Genomic DNA, 21,377 nt, shown 5'->3' on the forward strand with positions numbered 1-21,377 from the left:
ACTGAAGACTGCTTAAGGAGGTTACACAGATGCTGACCCAGGCCTGGAGGGACACCATGTCTGTGTGTCCATCCCCCCGTACACACCCCAACCACAGCCTAAATCCTATGCTCATGGCCAGTTGGAATCCTGTCCCATTTATAAACAATTCTCTGATTTTGTTGTTGCCCTCAAGAATTTCCAGTGAGTGTGCAATATTTAATACCTAATCACAGAGTCTTTTCCAAAGCTATTTTCTACTTGCACCATGCATCAGTTGTGAATCTCCTGTGGCGCCAAGTCTCCTTCCTGCATGTCCAAATGCCCTTAAAATTCAGTGTAGGCTAGACCAGTTTGCTGTAGAGAAAGTGAACAGGATAGAAGAAGTATTTACTGGGTCCCTATCCCCAGTTTATTTTCTTTGTTTCAGAAGCTGCAGTGTAACTCCTAGGGAAGCCCCAGCTAGGAGGCCAAGCAGCTCCAGGGTTGGAGAGATGGCAGTGTTGTGACAGCTATCTTCCTGGAATAGTTGGCCTAGAGAGGCCTTTTGGAGGATGCTTTTGTTCTGCCAGATTGAAAGAACCACATGTTTGCATGGCTCTTGGTTAAGAATCTATCTTTGATGCGGAGAGATCATTGTCTAAGGAAACAAGTATTCTGGTTCATTCCACTCGATGCTTTTGTGGGTGAGGATTTTTAAGTCTGACGTTCTTTATAACTTGGAAGAAGAAAAATCTCAAAGCTTGCCGGGATACACATGAGTGTGGTGCTGTCACTGAGGGTTCCGTGCAGTAATTTCCACACCCCAAGATGCAAGACTTAGCTAGAGGACCTTGTTCCCCTAGTTCTGTGGTACTTCAGAGGTCATGTGGTATGGTCTGCCAGGTGCTAATATATTCTTGTGGTTTAGACACTAAATATATGCGTATACATCCAGGGTCTGCTTTTGTGGGTTAATACTATTGCTTATTACCTATGCAAGAGCAGGTAATTGCTCACATAGAGTTGGAGTATAGGATTCCTCCTCCCACATCTGCTCCCAGCTCCCTTACCCTGTGTGTGAAAATCCAGACATGCTCAGAAATGGTGATCATTGCCCAGTGTCTAGATTCTCTCGCACTGAGAGTGTAAACTATAGCTATATAGAGTCCAGAGGAGTCTTCACCGTCTGTCTTATTGTATGTTTTTAGCAGAATTTCACCAGACTTTAGAGCTATCTGGGTGGAAGACCAAGAGAATGGTCCCTGGGCCATGTTGGGAGTAGGGTGAGCTTAAACCTCCTTCGAATAAACAATGAGATATAAGAGAGAAATAGCTAAATAAATCTCATGGTTATTTTTGCTAGTATAGTACATTGTTTATTAACCTTTTTTTGTTTTGAAAAAGAAATGAAGATTTTTTTGTCCTGTTTTGTTTTTAATAACAGTTTTGTTGAGATGCCGTTTTACATCCAGTCCTGTCCCGATGCATAGTCAAGTCATTTTTAATACATTCGCCAGTGGTACAATCATCATGACAATAAATAATAAGACATTTTATCACTCTAGAGGGAAACCCAGAAGAAGAAAATCTCAAAGCTTGTACATGTGAGTGCTGTGCTGTTACTGAGGGTTCTGTGCAATAATCCTCACATTCCAGCATGCAAGGCTTAGCTAGAGGACTTTGCTCCACTAAATCTGTAGTAATTCAGAGGATTTGGGGGACTGCACATATTTTAAATAAGCAAGTACAATTTTTGGTTTGTAGTCAAGGCTTGTATCAAAAGTATTTGATTAAGGCTTTAGGTATCTCAGGTGAGGGTCTGATTGAAAGCTGCAGTACTATTTTTAAAGAGGAAATGTGTTAATAAACTCCTGTGTTGTATCTGGCCTGTCATGTGAGAGGACAAGGATGTGCTCTGTGCAGTTTCATCCCTGCCATTCAATGTGATGCAGTCATGTGGTGACTACTGGTAGATGATACATTCCGGTGACACACTCTGAATGAGCCAGGTCGCAATTTTAGCACACTGGGTAAGTAATTTTATCTGCTGGAAATGAGAATCGGGTTCAGGTTGTTCTCCAGTAGGTGTTGTCATTTTCCTGTGCGTGTTCAGTGAGCCATCCTCCTGTGAGTCCCGACGAGGCCACTGTGCATCTCTTTGGCTGTAGCTCTCCATTAAGATCCAGCAAGTTGTGCGTGGCTAGTCTGGAATAGGCAACTCGAGTGGCTTTTCCAAGGACCGCCATTAATGTCTCCTTGCTGTAATTGGATGTCGCTTTACCTAAGACAAACTGTAGTTCATCCTGTGCATTGGGATTTGGGCTGTGAGATCCCAGTTGACTGAAGAAAGGCGGGGCTGTGTGAGTCGCTCTCACAGCATCTTCTAGAAAAGAAGATGCTGAGGTAAATTTGGTATCAACCATGGGTCAGGCAAGCTCCCAGTAGCCATGGCTTCTGGGTGTCAGCTCCTTTTACAAATGCCAGGATTAATACCTCTAATGATGCCTAGTAAGAGGTCTTGTTCCTAGGGTTACTCATCTGTTTCCAGCACTTGCCCCTTAGCATAGGTCTGTCCCATCATGGAGCTCTTCCCATGGACCACCCAGCTATCGCATGGTCAGATGTTGGGCTCCAGGGAAATGTTCATTTTGTAATTCATACCTTCCCTAGAGAAGTTTTGGAATTTTTACTTTATTTATTTAATTATCTCCAAATAACAGTTCACGTACTTCTCATTGCCAGATTTTTTGGGGGGTTGGGGGGAAGGAAGAAAGCCAAAGATACACACACACACACACACACACACACACACACACACACAAACCCAACACCCTTACAGCTCCTATGATCTCAAACAAACAAACAAACAAACAATCTAACCCACTGTTGCCTGAGACCTTTTGTTCTGGGAATGAAGGAATGCTGGTTGGTTCTGCCTTGGCAGGCCACACATTTGGTGGTTTTTCCTAGCTGTGGCTTCCCTTCCTCTCCCTTTGCACTGGATTGACTCGATCTCTTTCCTTGGTTATTTTGAGACAGTGGGAGGAAGGAATTGAATTTGAAGGATGGTTTCCATTGTTTAGAGATAGTTGGTCCAGCCGGCCCTGGGCCAGTGCCAGTTTGGTAGCATTTGATTATCATTACTTCTGTTTTGCAATCATTTCATCAGAAACTGGTGTCACATGGAGAAAAACCAGCTCAGTTTGAGTTTCCCAGCGAGGTACACACTGACAGGTGTGCTCGCTGTTCTGTGCGCTCATATTCCAGGTACTCTGTGATTAAGTCCTCAGCAATTAGCAGTGTGTAATTACAGTCTGTGTACTCTCCAAGGCAACATGCATTCTGCCACTTCTTCGGAGGCTGGAAAGATGAAAGGGTCTCACACGGTGGCACGAGACCTCCAAGTCAATGCCATCTCAGAGCTGTGGGATGACCTTGTTCTCATGTTCTTCATCCAAGGGTTCTGCTTGGTGACATCAGCACTGGTGGAGGCCAACACACCAGAGTGTAGCGTGTACGGTGACTCCTGGGTGCAGACACAGGGCATCACTGGGAGAGGGATGAGTAGTCATTCACGTCCGGTGTCTACCCTACTTCTGACCTCATAAATCATGTTTGTTTTAAATAAGAATATAGAGGAAGGCAAGGTGGGCTTGCAAGGCTTGAAAAACTAATTGCTAGGACTGTTAAACATTTACCCACCATTCCATAGCTCTGTACTCATACGGCACTGCCAGTAGGAAGTTCACATGACTGCTTCTGTCAAGTACAGTTTGACGCTGTCATTTATTGAGTACCCAGTATGGTGGGAATCTTCACAGGGATCATTTCCTCTTTCTGACCTAAGTGCACTTTGAGTTCTTTCTTAGTCTAGGTTAGTGAAAATGATAAATTCTGGACTGTATTTTAACACAGGCTTTGGACTTTTGGTTTTGATTGTGGAACCGTATAGGACAGTGGGGAAAGCATGCTTAGTGATGGCAAACAAGCATCTTAACATCTGTGAGATTTGACCTTTTTGGAGTCTCTTTGGAAGAATGGCAGGTACCTTACAGAATCTAGTGAAAACTAGGAAGCTTCTTCATATGTGTATATATATATATATGTATGTATGTGTGTATGTGCGGGTACATATGTATGCATGTGTGTGTTTATATGTGTATGTATGTGTATATATATGTATGTGTGTATGTGCAGGTACATATGTATGCATGTGTGTGTTTATATGTGTATGTATGTGTATATATATGTGTGTATGTATGTGTGTATGTGCAGGTACATATGTATGCATGTGTGTGTTTATATGTGTATGCATGTGTATATATGTGTATGTATGTGTGTATGTGCAGGTACATATGTATGCATGTGTGTGTTTATATGTGTATGTATGTGTACGTATGTGTATGTATGTGTATGTATGTGTGTATGTGCAGGCACATATGTATGCATGTGTGTGTTTATATGTGTATGTATGTGTATGTATGTGTGTATGTGCAGATACATATGTATGTGCGTTTATATATGTATACGTGTATATGCACATGCATGTGTGTATGTGCAGGTACATATGAATGTATATATGTATGTATGTGTATATATGCACATGTATGTATATGTAGGTACATATGTATGTATGTGTGTGTATATGCAAATATATGTGTGCATGTGTACATATACATAAATATACATATTCTGAAAAACTTATGTCCAGTTTCTAGGAGTCTAAAGACGTCTCCTAAGTGTGGTAATTGCTGAAGACTTCCAGTACCAACTCAGAGTTGCTGAGTCTCAAAAGGACCCTGAGAGTCTTACTTTGCTTAGAGTAAGACTGAGTAGTCTTACTTTTGCCTGAGGAATGAGGTATTTATGAGGGAGATTATGTTGTTCTTGGCATTTTCTACCAACTACACTGTGCACTTAAGAGGAGCAGGGGAGAGAGGCAAACACTTGAAGAATAAGTAAGGAGTAAACAGCTTGTGGAAGAAGAATGTTTTTCTATTGTCTTCTATTATTTAACCCTTAAAAGGACGTCAACTGTATAATTGCAAAGTGAAGGATACATAGATTACGTCAGTAGGCATGTGCTGGTTTAGTTTTTATTACTATAATGAAATACTCACGTCTGGGTAACACTATCAAGAAAGAAGGGTTAGTTTGCAGTTGTGCAGGTTCAAAGGCGAGTTTCTTTAGAAGGCCTTGTAGCAAATGACCGTGCTGGGAGGTCCTGTAAAAGGGAATGATCAGATTGCTGGGAAGGCAGAGATTTAAGGGTCAGTTTGTCTCATCCTAAGAGACAGGGTGCTCTTCAGAGAGCATCCTCCCAAGGACCTAAAGACCTCCCAGCAGACCTCAGTTCTTAATGATGCCATGGCCTCCCGAATCACCAAGCTTCCAATTCTGGAATCCGCCAGCCAGCCACACCCCAACCACAGCAGAGCAGATCGCCAAGGTCTGACTCACACATGCTCCAATATTAGATGCTTGGTAACTTATATATCTAAGTCTAAGACGCTGAAGCAGAGACTAGAGTGCTTATTGCCAGGGGTTGCTGGTGAGAAGACAGTCGGAGTGAATGTCAATCAAAAGATAACATTTCCGCTTGACAGTAGGAACTGACCCCGGAGCTCTGTTGTGCAGCCTGGTGACTCCTGTAAACGGTGGTCCGTGTACGTGAGATTGCTGGGGCTTAAAGATTCTCCTCGTAGTACAGTGAGAAGCGTGTGAAACAAAGGCCGGTTAATTGGCTCGTTTGCTGTTCTGATATACATATTTCTAAATATCACATTTTAGGTGGGACGTACGTACAGTTTTTATATGTGAGCTAAAATAAATGAAAAAGATAAAAAAAAAAAGTTCTTTTTTTTCCTTCTAATTTGTACACTCCAGGAGGTCTGAGGGTGCATATCGTGAGTGGGAGAGCATATGTTCTTCACTGCCTCCCAGATGCTTACTGACAGTCAGCTCAACCCAACCCTGTCTCCTCCTCCTTGTAGGCCAGTGTCGTAATCCAATCAGGGGAGAAAATCTGTAGTGTTTACTTGGCAAGCTACATTCATTCATTTTTTTTTCTCTCTCTCTCTGCTTAGGTATTGACAAATCTCCTCGGACTTCGGAAGGCTGAATGGAGCAGTCATGAAGAGCCTCAAAGCGAAGTTTCGGAAGAGCGACGTAAGTATGCGGTGACTCACAGTCTGGCTGCCCCACCATGCTCCACAGGCCTAGAGAAACAGCCCTGCTCCGGCCCTGATAAGGCTCTGGGTTAATAAACTACAGATCCCGAAGCACTCGGCGCCAGCTCAGCGTGGCGTCTGCGAATGAGCGTGTTTTAGTTGGCTGTTTGTGTGTCCAGCTTTCAGAAAAGGCTGTAGGAAACTATTCCTGTCATGGAGAGATAGGAGCAGTCAAATTTAAAGAATCAGTCAAAGCCAGTAAAATCCAAAGCTGCCAAGGTCCTCATTTAGAATGTTATTTTATTCATTTTAATTTATATTTGTTATTAATTAATTCTCCCCCCAGAGAACCTCACTTTGTACAGTGTGGCCTGAACTGATGGCAATCCTCCTGCTTCAGTCTTCTAAGTGTTTCCTCACCACACTTGGCCAGAATGGGGTGATTAGGGCTTACATTATCAGCTTTGTTCTCTTGGTCTTTAAGAACCTTGAACTCACCACGTTCATCTGTGAATCTGAAGTACAGTCTTTGTTTCTACTGGATTTATAGATGAGTATTGTATTGATAGACATTTGAATTTATTCCCAATTTCACAATTATAAATAAAGTATGTTGAAAATTCTTAAAAAAAAAAAAAAAAAGGAACCTTGAACTCAGTGTTTGTAGTTCACTAGTCTTTCACTCCCCCTAAATTCCTGGGGTTTTTCTCATTAAAGTCCATCAAAAACAACTTTAGGTTGGCGGACTGGATATAAGGTCTGTCTGAAAACACGAATGTCTCCCATCAGAGAAAGTGACAAGGGCTCGCAGGGTGATATTCTCACAGATTCTTACCTCCTAAGCTGTGCTGGGATCCGAGCCTTGTAACCAGGAACATTCCAAAAGCCTCAAGGGAAACTGATGCACGAGAGAAATTCGTGGAAGAGCATAAGATAGAAGCTCAGATAAGTCACTTTCAAAATAGGCTTGCTCCGTTACTGCTTGAGATTACATAATTAAAGTCGAGCCTGGAGTTCTGTGCTCTGCCATGAATTTATTGGGGCAGGTTGGCACCGCTGTGAGTCTGCAGTCAACGAGGGAGGCTGCATCTTTATGGCTAGTGTGCTATTTGCATGCATACCCAGCTATCTCTTAGACTGTGACCTGTAACTGTGTGCTTACGGCTCTGATAAGAGGCCGGACAAGATGCTTCAGGAGTGACTCCAAAGAACTGTCTCTTTAAAAAAAGAAAAAAAAAATAATAACAAGAGGTCTTAGGGAAAAGTTCAGTTCACTTTGAAGGCCAATTAACTGCAACTCAAGAGAATCTGACTCCAGCAAGGTCAGATAGCTAAACCGTGTTCTCCGAAGAGTTCAGTCACATCTTCAGATGGCCCTCCCCCAAGAAAACTTTACTATGCTCCCCCCTCCGCTGGCCAATGGTATTAAGCCTATGTATCATCTTTGGCTTCAATTAAAAGGAAAGGCAAGTAATACACTGCCTTGCTCAGTTCTGGAGATACCAGTATATAAATTACCATATAAGGGAGTTTGGGATGGGAATGTGGCTCAGTGGTAGAGCATTTCCTTAGCATTCATAAGGCCCTGTGTTCAATTTCCATGACTGCCAAAGGCGGGAAATAGTTCCAAGAGACTTTGGGCTGCTTCCAACTGTGTACGCTGAGACTCTTGTAGCAGTCTCTCATCCCCTAGGAGTTGTGATCTATAAACCAGGGCAGGTGGGGGCTGGCAGTCATAGGGAGGGTGCTGATGGAGTCTCAGTTTTAAATGAAAATTGAAACATTTCCGTGAATTAAAAAAAATCACAATAATGACACTAGTAAAAGCTTCTGAGATTTGGCAGCAAGGTCTTGATTTTGGCAGTAAGTGCTAAGAAGGAATATCTGAGGAGTGGCTCTGGGTGAGGAGAGCAAGGGAAATTGGTTGAATGGAGTAAGACCCATCTACAGGGCTTCCCAAGTTTATCCCAAATTGTTTCCTCAAGCTACATCACCGGAAAGCTAAGCGAGGGAATAAAAACACAAGAAGAAAGCGCTTTCTAAACAAACCTGTTTGTTGGCCAGCCGTATGGTGGTCCTGGTTGTAACAGTGCAGCTTTTCATACCAGAGACTCCATACTCCGCTGGGCCCCTGAGGTGTCCTTGCCACCAGCATCATGGGTTAGCTCTCACAGCCAAGCAGTTTTTCAGATTAAGGAACAGAAGCCCCAGAGATGTGCAGCAATGTCTGTGGATTCCCGTAGCTCTAGGTTGTAGAACCAGCTTTCGCAGCGAGGTGTTGGAAGTCTAGGTTTCCTGAAGTCGGGAGCTTGGGATGGAGATCCAGGGAGCAACTCTGAGCTGGTATTGAGGTTTGCTAGACATGCTACTTATTGGAAGTCTGACACACGTCTCAGGGCCTGATGCTTAGAAGCTAGGTGGTCAGTACTACTTTATCCGACTAAGGAATTTAACAGAATATAAAAATGAAAGATCCAGGGAGTCTCTGAAGAAGACCTGGGAGGGTTGCTTTTAAGAGCATGCCTTTCACTTGTATTGGCTAGCTGCCGTATGGACCACTAGTTTCATATTGACGAGAGAACAGATTTACAAATAATGATGTCCAATGAAATGAGCCCAGCTACAATCTTGACTGAAGCGTGTGGTGTCTCCTGAGTGTCCTGCAGCCTCAGCCATCCCACTTGTCTTTGTGTGAAACAGAAAGAGAAGAAAGAGCTCTTTGTGTTTCTGAGGGTAGGGAGCCCAGGAAGGCAGATCAGGTTCAGGATTACATAAAGAGAAGACAGGTGACCCACTAACGTGATCACGTTTCAGCCAGGCTGTGCGTGGGAGGGCTGCAGCCAGGTCACCTTGTGGCTATTGAGAAGTCTCAGGAGTAAGCAACGAGGGAGGGTGAAGGTAGCTTCAAGGAGTTCCTCGTGGGTGGCCTTCAGGTCTCTGTGCTACTCCAGGACCTTTGTGCAGGTGGAGATACAATCAGGGTGTGCTTTCTGGAAGCTTCTTCAGTTTGGTTCCCTGACTAGGGCAGACTTATTTGCGTGCCATTGGGGATTCCGTGTGATGCTGTGGGCTGTGGTTAGACAGACCCCTAAATACATTTAGGACCCTATAGATAATCTACAGAGGCCAAAGAGATGCTTCTGTAGTGGAAACCATTTTTCAGTTTACAGTAGTAAACTGACTTGGGGCACCCTTACACGTGCACTAGACAGTAGAGAGGCAGACACCCAAATAATGCAAACTGTAGAAGTTTTTGGTTTTTGTTTTGTTTTTGTCTGGAAACAAGAGTGTGATGGTACAAAGCTGACCAACACAAGGAAAAGTGGAAGTAGTAAGATTAAAAGTTCAAGGCCAGCCTTGGCCATGATAAACCTAGGACTGGGACTTCAAGGCTAGCCTTGGCTATGCAGTGACTCTGTCTCCCACATCCCCAGACTCACTCCAAGAAGCTGATAAACCTAGGAAGGGGGAGAGAGAGAAACATGTGCCTCAAATGCTCAGGACCGAGCAAACATAGAACCATAGAAGGCCAAATGGGCCTTCGAGCTGAGCCTAGCTCTGCCAGAAAGCCAGAGCTAGATGTGGGGACTGGTTGTTAGACTGGGAAACCTGGTGGCAAATGATCTGAGTCACTGTGAGTGGGAGAATTTCAGGAGCCTTGGGAAGGTGGAGTTTCAACCCAGGGGATTGGTATGTGTGGAAAAGATGAAGCTGGGGCTGTGGGGAAGCAAAGGCTCAGCATGTGGAATCTTAAAATTTGCCCTTGACAGCGTCAACTAGTAAGGCCCGAGGAATCCAGACAAGCATCCCAATTTGGGGTGTGGCTATGAAGATTTTAGCTAGAACACCCCAAAGTGTGCATTCTGTTTCTCAAATGGAGAGGTTGACTTTTATGCTTATGAAGTGAGCTGGGTCCAACTCCTCATTACTCATATTCTCTCTGACGGGATACTTTTAGATCTTTTATCTTTTAGTTTGTGTGTGGCTCCTTTACCTCGAAGTATTTGCAAATTGTATGTAGTTCCATGTGGGAAAAAATGAGCTGTCCTCATGAGAAATGAGGCCAGAAAGGTCGGGATTTCCCTTCCAAGTAAAACGTGTGGCTTCTGAAATTTCCCTGCAAATGCCGGATTTTTAGTGCCAGAGTGACATGGGTGGGAATCTGAGGGATGGGACATGGGATTTAAAGACCTTTGTAACAAACCTTGAGAAGTGACTGAGAGGCAGCATTTACTCCGTGGGTGTGCGTTTGCTTTTGTGAAAGTTTTATTCCCAGGTGTGTGTTCTGTTAGACTAAAGAACATGTGACAGACATAGCGTGGAGAAAAATCAAAGCAGCCAGTTTAAAGTGACTTCCTTTGGAAAAGACTAAATGGATGGCATTTGATACCTTGATGCAGCAGCTCCCAAGACTGCAGCCTTGAGCCAAGGAAATGCCCACACCCCCTGAATCTTGAGGAACCAGACACATCCTGCTCAGTCAGGATCTGAATTTGTTGCCTGTTGAGATAATGGTTCTTGTGAAGGTCGAAAACTGATATTGCTGCCAAGGTACATTTTTTTTTCTTTTTTCAAGGAGTTTTTAGTCATTTAGAGTAAGTCCTTACAGATGTCCGAGTCATTGTATGCATGCGTGCACACACCACGACTATTTAAAATCGCAGTCTCTCTGTAGCTACACAAGCCTTGGCCAATTTCAATCAAACTTCTCGGTAGACACTTAGCCTTAAAAGGTCTGAGAGATGACCCCATTGGGTGGAGACGGGAGACAAGGAGAGAACTTTGGTAGGTTCTTCTCAGGATGCATACTTTCCAGGCCTTGTCAGCCCTTTTGAAACAAGAGAATCTTCTTGCTGCCTGATCTCACCTTGTGTTAATTGGCCAGGTGCCATCACAAGGCGCTACAAGCTGGGTGGCCTAAACAACAGGAATTTATTGTCTATTGGGTCCAGAGGCTGGGACTGTGGTAGGGCTGGTGTGTAGAGGGCTGTGTGGGAGAGCCTGTTGCATGCCTCTCCAGGACCCTAGGTGTTTCCCAGGAACTCTGGCTTGTGGGCATGTTACCCCAATTCTAGACTCCATCTTTGCTTTACTTTCTGTGTGCATGTTGTGTCCACATTCCTAGGTTTTATAAGGGTACATACTGGATCAGGGCCCATTCTGCTGACCCTCATTTTAAGCTACATTAACATGTAGGCTTTTTTTTTTTTTTTTAAAAATCTACTTCTTAAATCTAAGTAAGGTAACATTCTGATGTGGAGGTTTTAGCACTTCAGCAGAAATATTCTGGACACGACACCGTTCAACCTGTAATGCATTTCTATTCTGGAATAGGGTTTTAAAGTTCCCACCTTTTCCCACTGAGTACAGACAGTTAAGAGACCTCACCCCTTCATCTTGTGGGTGATGCTTAGTGTCTCAGGAGGGAAGGGCATGGCAGTGTTCCAGTGAGTGTGAGTGTTCCAGGCTAATGCACAGAAATAAGGGTAAACATTTCTCTCTCTTTTAAAATGTTATTTGCGTGCATGTGTGTGCATTCGTGTGTGTGTGTGTGTGTGTGTGTGTGTGTGTGTGTGTGTGTGTGTGAATAGAGAGTTGGATGCCTGGAATGTGGTTGTAAGCAACCGTATGTAGGTGCTGAGAATTGAACTTAGGTCCTCTGGAAGAATAGAAAGCAGTCTCTACCTCTGAGCCATCACTGCAGTCCCCACATTTAAAAAATTTTTATTCCTACCTCCCCGTATGTGTGTACGTGTCTGTACGTGTGTGTGTGTGTGTGTGTGTGTGTGTGTGTGTACACTCACACATGTGGAGACTAGAGGTCAAGGACATTAAGTATCCATACCAAATTTATTCATTTATTTATTTATCCATTCATTTATTCATTTATTCAGTTTTGAGTCAGGGTTTCCTCCCACTGAACCCAGAGCTTGCCAGTTTGATAAGGTTGGTTGACCAGTGAGCTCCCAGAATCCTCCTGTGTTCCCCATATTCCGTAGTGCTGGGGTTCTACACATGTACTGCTGTATCTGGCTCCATGGTGTTAGGGATCCAGGCACAAGTCCTCAAGGTTGTACAGCAAGCACTTTTCCCACAAGGCCATCTCCCCAGTCCTAGAGTGACACCTCCTCATGACGACAATGAGAAACATTGTCATGTATCACAAGCTCACCACCGGCACAGGACACTGTGCCAAGTCCTTTGCATACTGCTTATCATTTTATATTCAGACTCTATCAGGTAAAGAGTGTCTAATAGCGTTTTACAGAGGAAGGGAGGAAGGGAGGAAGGGAGAAAGGAAGGAAGGAAGGAAGGAAGGAAGGAAGGAAGGAAGGAAGGAAGGAAGGCAGGCAGGCAGGCAGGCAGGCAGGCTTGTTAAAAGCGACTTTTATGGCGTGAGTCTCATATTTGATAAATGGCAGACGCAGAACTGTGTTTTTAGTTACAGGATATGTTGCACAGTGTGAGCGTCTATATCTGCTTACACAGGGCGTTAGCATTTGTAAATTTTGAATCTTCAAACTGTATAAAATAAAGCCTTGCCTGCTGTTCTATGCTAAAATAAGCCTGTACAGAGCACTTGTCTAGCGTATAAAAGCCCTGGGTTTAATTCCCAGCAATACCCCTCCCCAGATGAAAAAAATGTGTAATGATTTTGTACAATACTTTCGTATTATCTAAGCTTGTATATAGCAGTCAAGCTCACCATTGCCAGTGTCCTGCCTCCCCCTGTGGTAGGGGAAATCCTGGGTGGTTTGCTTACTGAGAGCCGCATAGATCTCAGGCCAACTTTGAAGGGGAGGCCAGGCGTTGCTTCTGCTGTTCACTGGAGCCCGTGGTGCATCTCTGTGTGGTACTCCTTGGCAGGTTACATGGATTAGACCTTCAGCCATTACCTCAACCTGATTCTTCCTTAAACCTGACATTTCCATCTGGAGACTAAGGTGAAATGCAGACCCTGACCCCTAAACTTGGAAAAATCTGATAGTATTCAGAGCAAACAAGTCATCCAGGTCATTGTCTCTTACCTCTCTGGTACAAATTAATTACCAGGTCATTTTCAAGGAGGGCTATTATCGACCTACATATTTTCTTGCTTGATGGATTTGTTGTTTGATTTCTCTTTAGTGATGAACCAGGAGCTGCTTCTGAATCATCCTGTGGAGGTTCTGAGTTGAGTTTCTGCACAGACAGCTTTGCTGTGTAAAGCTAGGTAGTTTCACTTAGATGATGTTAGGAGAGCATTAGCCAAACATCCCGTTGTGTCTTTAAAAATGTTGGCCCGGGCTTTGCTTCTGCTTGAGTTCATTGAAAGGAGGAAAGGCCTTGTGTCTGACTCACAGGTTATGTCAGTGGCTGTCATTCCCTGTTTTGGGAAATGCTGTCTGAAAATGTTTCATTTTGCTTTTTCATCTTCTTAGAAGTCCACTGGGTTGATGTCTTCAGCTCTTTCCTGGGCTGCCCAGTGGGCTGGATGCTCTGCTAGGAGGCATGGAGATAGAGTGCAAGAGAAAGTCAAGGGGTCCACATTCACTCTCTTTGCAAATGTTTATTTTGAAATGTGTTTCCTAAATGCTCCATTTTGGGGGGTGGGGCACAACATTTATATTTGGCCTTTGTTTTTGGAGGGGTTTTGACAAGAGTTTAGTTCCAACTCATGAAGCTCTCCATTCTTTGGAAAATTCTTTTATAACTAGGATGCTGCAGGATCCTTCTGGAACCTACTGGATGTATTAATTAGTGATGGGATAGTGTGTTAAGGTGCCCAAATAGAGTGGCTCTGCTTTCCTCTGAAGTGAGAGTTCCAAGCATCCTAAGGGTCTGTACTCAGCTCCCTGCATAGACTGCACTGGACCCCAAGTTATACAGCCTTTCTGTTCTCTCTAGGGCTGCCCTATGTCCAAGCCCCTGAGACTCCTGGGCATTTGAAATGTGCTGATTTAAGTTGAGATGAACTGAAAACATACAACATGGAGCGGATGTCAAAGACATTGAACTCCACTGTAATATGTTAACTATTTTTAAGGAATCTTGGGGTTATTTTAAAATAATTGATCATCAGACTACTGATGGTTTAGATTTTTACAAACTAGCAAAGTTTATTTCACCTGTTTCTGTTTATGTATTTTAACCTGCCTATCACAGAATTGTGTGTCGGGGGGCGGGGGGGGGGGGTAAGAGTGCACACCAGTATACCTGTGCCATGATATGCATAGAGAAGATCGAGAGCCAGTTCTACCTTCCCCCTTGTTGAAGGGGGCTCTCTTGTTCCTCTACAGTGTATACTACAGGCTAACTGGCCAGTGTTCTGGCCATTCTCCTCTCTCTGCTTCCCAGTTTTGCCATAGTAGTGCTGGGTTTACAGCTACACACCACTGCATCTGGTGTTTTTGGTTAGTTTCTGGAGTGGAACTTGGGCCTTCAGGCTTTGTGTAGCTAGTACTTTGTTTTGTTTTGCTTTTAAAATATTATGTATTTAATGTATATGAATATACTGTAGCTGTCTTCAGACACACCAGAAGAGGGCATCAGACTCCATTACAGATGGTTGTCAGCTACCATGTTGCTGGGAATTGAACTCAGGACCTCTGGACGAGCCTCTTACCTGCTGGGCCATCTCTCCAGCCCTTGTTTTGTTTTTCTACAAGCCATCTATCTCCCTGGCCCCAGGAACTTTTTTAAATGGTGTAAGTTTTCCATTGTAATTAGGTTGACGGGTACTGATAAGGGCTTCCTTGCTCTGTTGCTTGGTCAAGTTTTAAAGAAAGTGAACTATAACATTTCCCTTTTTAAAAGATGTGCCCAAGGGGGTATAATTCATTGCCCTCATGAAAACCTAAGGGGAAGGTTAGGTGATCATAGACCAGGTGAACCTCAAGAAGCAGAGAAGAATGGCTATTAGAGACAATCGCCGTTTCCACAGGCAGGTTCCACAGTCTCATTTGAGACTTGAAGGTTAAAGGTGTTCTAGAATGTTCTCAGTCTTTAGTGACTTGCTGTTGGCTGCTCCTTGCCCAACAGTGTTGTGTTGGTGGAAACCTATTGTGGCAGGCTGTTTCATGTGAAGTTAACTGCCTCTCCCAAGCTAGGAATGGAAGGATGTTATCAACTGGAGACATTGGGTAATCAGTCAGGTTTTTCTTCAAGTAATCTTTGCTTTAACTGATCTGATTACATGTGGGATTAACAAGTGTCATTTATGGTTGTAATTTTGAGGTTGCTCACACAGACAAGAAAAACCGTGATCTGGTCTCTCGCCTGCATTGAAAAGGAAGGGCTTTACACCGCCATCTTCCCATTCCGTATTATAAGCTTAGCTTCACATCACCATGAGCCCATGTATTCAGTCAATGTGTGTCTCCGTTATTAATCTTCTATTGCTGTGAAGAGACACCAAGACCGCAGCAACTCTTATAAAGGAAAACAATTCATTGGGGCTGGCTTGCAGTTCCGAGGTTTTAGTCCATATGATTAGCACAGTGGGAAGCATGGCTGCATGCAGGCAGACATGAGGCTGGAGAGGTAGCTGAGAACTCCCAAGCAGGAAGAGAGTCTCTGTGCCTGGCCTGGGTTTCAGAAACGTCAAAGTCCATCCTCAGTGACACACCTACTCCAACAAGGCCACCTCTCCTAATGTCACTCTACTCATTCAAATACGAGCCTAGTCTTATTCAAACTACTGTACCATATACTATATGAAATTGAAATGTGAGCGTCTTAATTAGGTCAACAAGTTCCATCTGAGCCTAGGTTACAACTTAAGCCTCAAGTTGTGGCCCAGGGTTCTGAGCAGAGCTCTAGATTTGTCCCAAAGTAACAATAAAAATAATTTTCACTTTCTAGACCTGTTGTGCTGGTGGCATCCACTGAGATTAAATTAGCTGTTTTGGTACCCACACTGTCCTCTTCAGTCACACTGGATTTACTATTCATTCTTTCTCCCCTGAGATGTTTCTTGCTCTTTCTTTTAGGATATTTGTGCCCTCAGATACTTGAACTCAAAAGTCAAGACATTGTATTTATCTCACTTAAAATTTGCTGTAGTAGTTCAGTTTGTTAAATTTGGTTTTATATTAGATGAATCTATTTCTGAGTTTTGGCATCAGTCTAAATTCTAGTTCTTATTATAACACTGGCATTGAGTCATCCAGACTCTTGGTACATATGTTCATCCAGTTTTAATCTAAGACACAAAATTTCATTGAGCAGCTGAAAGGCTCAACCTTAGTGTGTGGGTCTCTCTCTCTCTCTCTCTCTCTCTCTCTCTCTCTCTTTCTCTGCCTCTGTGTGTGTGAGACAGAGACAGAGAGACAGAGACAGAGAGGAGACTGTATATTATATATGTGTGTGTGTGTGTCTGTGTGTGTGTGTCTGTGTGTGTCTGTGTGTGTCTGTTTGTGTGTGTTTGTGTGTGTGTGTGTGTTTGTGTGTGTGTGTGTGTGTGTAATAGAGATGCTACTGAACCACATCCCTAGTCATTGACATCATCTTCACTCCAGCCCGTAATCCATACTCTTTGGTGTCTGGTTATTCACCTCGACCCTTGTCTTCTGTCTGTGTCACTTTCACCCTCTGGTATCCATATGATACCAGCAATGTCCATTGCTCTGATCTTTGATTTTCTCATCTTTAATTGAGGCAGGACCTGTATAAAGCAGCATGAAGATGAAGGAGGTGAAATCCTTCACATAGTAAATTCAAAGTCAAAGTCAGTCATAGCTCCTGGTGTCCAGCTCAAGTCTGTAAGGGATGAAGGCCTAAAGATGCTTACTGTCTAGCCAAACTCCTGTGACTGAGCCTGTGCTACTCAAAATGAACTCTGGTGTGTGGCTATCCAGCAATATAAGGGTTTAGGGAAAGCTTTATGAAAGAGAGAGATGAACCCAGGGCTGGACTAGCTTGGTTGAGCAGGCTTTGATTAATAGAGGAATCCATCCTGACGAGGTCGGGATGTCAGAAGTAGAGGTGAAGTGGAGCGTCCAGGGCTCTTGTGGACAGCGAATAGGAAATGGAGCTTTGAGGGGAGATGGGTGGCTCTGAGCAGTGTTGAAAGGCCAGGGTGGGGTGAATTGAAACTGAAGAATGAAGTTTTGACATGATTATATTCTGGCAGTAGGATGATTGGGGGTTTTGAGAAACTGTAACCAGAGAAAGGGGCCAGGCCTAGGGCCAAGGCTAGGGCGGTGGTTGCTGCTGGAAGGAGAGGATGGGATTTGAGTGGGTGTGGAGCAGAGAGCAGGGAGGGAGCCAGATTCCGGTTGATAATGCAAAGGGAGGCCTCTTCGTGTGGCCACACCCTGCCAGCCCAGGCTAAATGGCCCTCATCACCTGAGAAATCTGGTGTGGGATTAATTTGCCCCGGCCTGTCACTCAGCAGTTTGGTGGGGCAGACATTAGGAAACAGCAGGAGAAGGTGACACTATTCTGCCTGGATAGGGAACAAACAGTTGAATAACACAAGGCCAAGTGTTAATTAAGCCAGCAACTTCACTTGTAATTTGTTGGTTCCTCATTATTCCAGACCTGTTTTTGTCCCATATTTGGGGGGGGGGGACCTGCTGCTCAGAGAATTGCTGTGTTGCTTTGCTAGTGCTGAGGTACCAAACCCATCAGAGTGGCTTAAACCCCAGGGATTCATTATGTCCTGTTGTCTCTGGGTAGGGGACCAAACTGGCATCCTTTCAGAGGACTGTGGAGGAATCTGTGCTTGCCTCTCCAGCTTCTGGCACTTTATTCGTGTTCTGTTATTTACCTTCATCTTCAGATGTGCACACTGCACACATGTCTGCGCCCACATTTCCCCTTTCATAGGAAGTACACCATGCTGGTTAAGGCCCACCTTGTTGATGATGAATCTTTTCTGTGCTCTGCTCCTCAGGGAGAGGACTTCAGCAAATGAATTCAGCTCTTAACACTTAGCCAGGTCACCAAAGTCAAGTAGGAATTAGGACTCATCCCTGGGGTCTTGGCTCTAGGATGTCCAGATTAAGCATAGCTGTGGGTGTGCACACCAGTGTTTGCAGTCAGGAGACAGAGAATGGAGTGATTGCAGCCAACTGAGGGAAGGCCTGGGATTGAATTTCAGACTCCTCATTCCTACTGCCAGTGTCAACTGAAAGTTGATAATCCAGTGTACACTTTGACCAAAACATGCTTCAGTGAAGCCTACTGGGCCAGCCCAGGATTATCAGTCTGAAAAGCTTTGTTGCCAAAGATAAAAGTGGGGTGGAGAATATGGAAATCAAAGTGGTTAGACCTGTTTAGGGGAAAGATGGAGCAAAAGGAGAACCTAACAGGCACACTGGGACCTGAGGCTTAAGGAGTATGGGATAGCTTTCTGTTTTCAAAAATATAAGGCATATGATTTCACCTTACGAAGGTGTGGGGCAGAATTCCCTATAGATGGTGGTTCCTGGTTTTTGGGTCTTGGCGGAATGGCTGTACGCTGGGAGGTGGATTGGTTCTTGAGAGCTGGATGTAGCACTTGGTAAGGCCCACCCTTGGGAGTCACAGGAGTCTGTTACTGTGAAGTCCTGCTTCAGGTATATTTAAAAAGGTTAACCAGACAGTTCCACCATGGTAGACAGATGGGTTGAAGTGGTAAGCTGTAGTCTTGGGCTTGTAGGACTATCCTCTCAGTTGAGCTTCTAGCAGAACAAGATGAATCAGTGGCCAAAGTGTACTATGAGATTACTGACGGTTCTCAAACACCATGTTCTGTGGGTAAAGTCTCATTAAAAAAGAACACACACACATAGTATTCACATGTAACCTGTGGAATTCTGTTGTGTACATTACATTGTCCCTGGGTTTCTTAAAATACCTAAGACAGTACAGATGCTTTGTAAGCAGTTGTTCTCAATTGTTGAGGAAATGAAACAAGAACACACGCATAAACACATCTGTATAGTTTCGGTACAGACTGCTTTTCTAAATATTTTTCATTTGTGTTCAATTGAATCTATGGGTGGATAAAAAATGACTGGCTATTTTATCTTTGTTATAGAACTGTAAGTTTAAGTGATTGGAGACCCACAATAAAGAGAGTGGTCATCAACTTAGACTTTATGTATGTTCATTAAGTAGCCATTATCTGAGAGGCAGAAAATCACCTAAATTTAGACCTGGAGTATTTATTGTCTGGCATTTTTACCTTATTGATCATAAAAGAACCTGCCTGTCATTAATTCAAAGCACTTCTTTATTACTAGAAACTCATAAAACATGGCTCAGATTCTTGTTTGGATTGGACGGTTGTCTAATTGCAAACCTCATTTTAAAAAGCGAAGAAAAGTTTATTATTTTATGTGTATGAATATCTGGCATGCATTGGTGTCTATGCACCATGTGCGTGCCTGATGTCTGAGAAGGTCAAATGAGGGCTTTGGATCCCCTGGTACTGGAGTTACAGATGTTGTCAGTCACCATGTGGGTACTGAGAATTGAACCTGGGTCCCCGACAAGAACAACAAGTTAAATACTGACCCAACTTTTGAGGTCCTTCAACCCCAGTTAAAGAATATTATAGTAATATTTTTCAGCTTTTCTTCTTGTGAATTATTTAAGGGATAGTTTGTCAGAAAACTCTGGACCACTTGTTCCTAGCAGGGGAAAAAATTCTCCAAAGCCCCAGTTAATGTGCACATGTGTTTCCTGAAGATCCCCAGTTAATGCGCATGTGTGTTTCCTGAATGCTGTGCTTCTTTCCTGGGTAGATCTTCCACAAAACTGTTTCCAAATAGCACTGTTGGCCTGGCCACTCTTCTGATTCCTGACTCTTTAATGAAAGCCCTGCTAACAAACTACTGTGAAGAAGGGGAGAGTTCATTCTTTGATATTGTACTGAAGAATTAAGAGTGACCTGGATATTGGAGGGGGAGGCAGATTATTACAACCTTAAAGAAGAATGTTCTAGTCACTCAGAACAAGCTTACAACGTGCATCAGGCAGGAAAGTGCATATGATAGACTAAGTGCAGAGAACTGGAATGGCAAGGTTACATATTATATAATGACAACATACATAAATTAAATACATATGGTGCATGCCAGCTTTTCTTCTTAGAGAAACCCCATAGAAATAAGGATGGTTATAACTATTTGTGCTGGAGAGTCACCATGGTGATACTTTTAAGTACATAGAAATTAGAAGGCATTGGAGTATTTGAAGTGAAAATCGGCAGATCATATTTTGGCTCTACGTAGTACAGCCCCTTAAATTGTTGCAGAAATCTCAAAGCTGCTCCATGTGCCATTACTAAGAGCAAAAACAGATTCCACATGAATTTGTGATGGTTAGAAAAGTATTTTTTTTTCTTCCTTGAAAACATATATATAGACGTGAGGTCTTCAAGAGCAGATCTAAAATTTGAAAAGACTTAGGTTATATTAAGGATATGTATGTCAGACCCCTCCTCCCCCTTTTCTTTTAACTTTGTAGGTCATGGAAGGAGGGCCCTCAGTAGTTTTGTGGTAAATCAGCCCTGGAGAGTGACCTGTCTCTTCTGCACTTTGAAGTGGTTACTTTCTGGGCCCCATAGGCTGATGCAGAGGCGAGCCTAGTAAGTTGCGTTAATGTTGTGGTGGGCATTTTCTTTTCTTAGTCAAGTACATCCGACTCCAAGGGTGATGCTTGGATCATAGCACACCTGGGGAATTTATTGGAAATGCAAATTCTTGGTCTCAAACTCACATTTACCTAATGGGAAATTGGGGAGGGAGCCTAGTTAGTACTTACTTTCAGACCTCACCCCCTCCCCACCCCGGGGATTTAGAAGCAACTGGAGTTCGGAGTTCGGATTTTTACTGGGTCCAGTAGTTGCCAACAATTATGATATATTTCTGTACCTACCAAGGAAGCTTTCCAAACTACTGCTCACTAAGACCCACCCACCGAGGCTCACTAAGACCCACCCACTACTGCTCACTAAGACCCACCCACTACTGCTCACTAAGACCCACCCACCGCTGCTCACTAAGCGGAGCCGTCTCTACCCTACCCCTTTTGCTTTTTTTTTTTTTTTAAAGTAATATTTCCTTCACCTCCATCTTCTGTAAGCTGAGTTCCAAAACATACTTGGAGAATGAAGGGCTTGCTGTCCTTACCACGGGGCAATTTCTGTCACAATACGGACTTTCCTCTCCACGAGTAGACAGCGAAGGATTATCCTCATGATGAAGGAATGGTGGGAAACCTGCCAAGCACATGAAACATGGCTAGAGCTACTTCTAAGAAACTCAGTTGTTT

At 43.7% G+C, this 21,377-nt stretch overlaps 1 protein-coding gene across 4 annotated transcripts in view; it reads left to right on the forward strand.

Annotated features, from left to right (window-relative positions):
- Rai14 (retinoic acid induced 14) overlaps positions 1 to 21,377 on the forward strand; it is a 135,276-nt gene that overhangs the window by 19,227 nt on the left and 94,672 nt on the right. For all 4 annotated transcript variants that reach the window (XM_034523440.2, XM_034523442.2, XM_034523439.2 and 1 more), the window contains exon 2: positions 6,048 to 6,129. In XM_034523440.2, the coding sequence (XP_034379331.1) occupies positions 6,094 to 6,129 (36 nt within the window). In that variant the 5' untranslated portion in view covers positions 6,048 to 6,093. The remainder of the gene's footprint in view (positions 1 to 6,047; positions 6,130 to 21,377) is intronic.

The sequence above is a fragment of the Arvicanthis niloticus genome, chromosome 19, assembly GCF_011762505.2.
Source record: "Arvicanthis niloticus isolate mArvNil1 chromosome 19, mArvNil1.pat.X, whole genome shotgun sequence".
In the NCBI taxonomy this organism is placed as follows: domain Eukaryota; kingdom Metazoa; phylum Chordata; class Mammalia; order Rodentia; family Muridae; genus Arvicanthis; species Arvicanthis niloticus.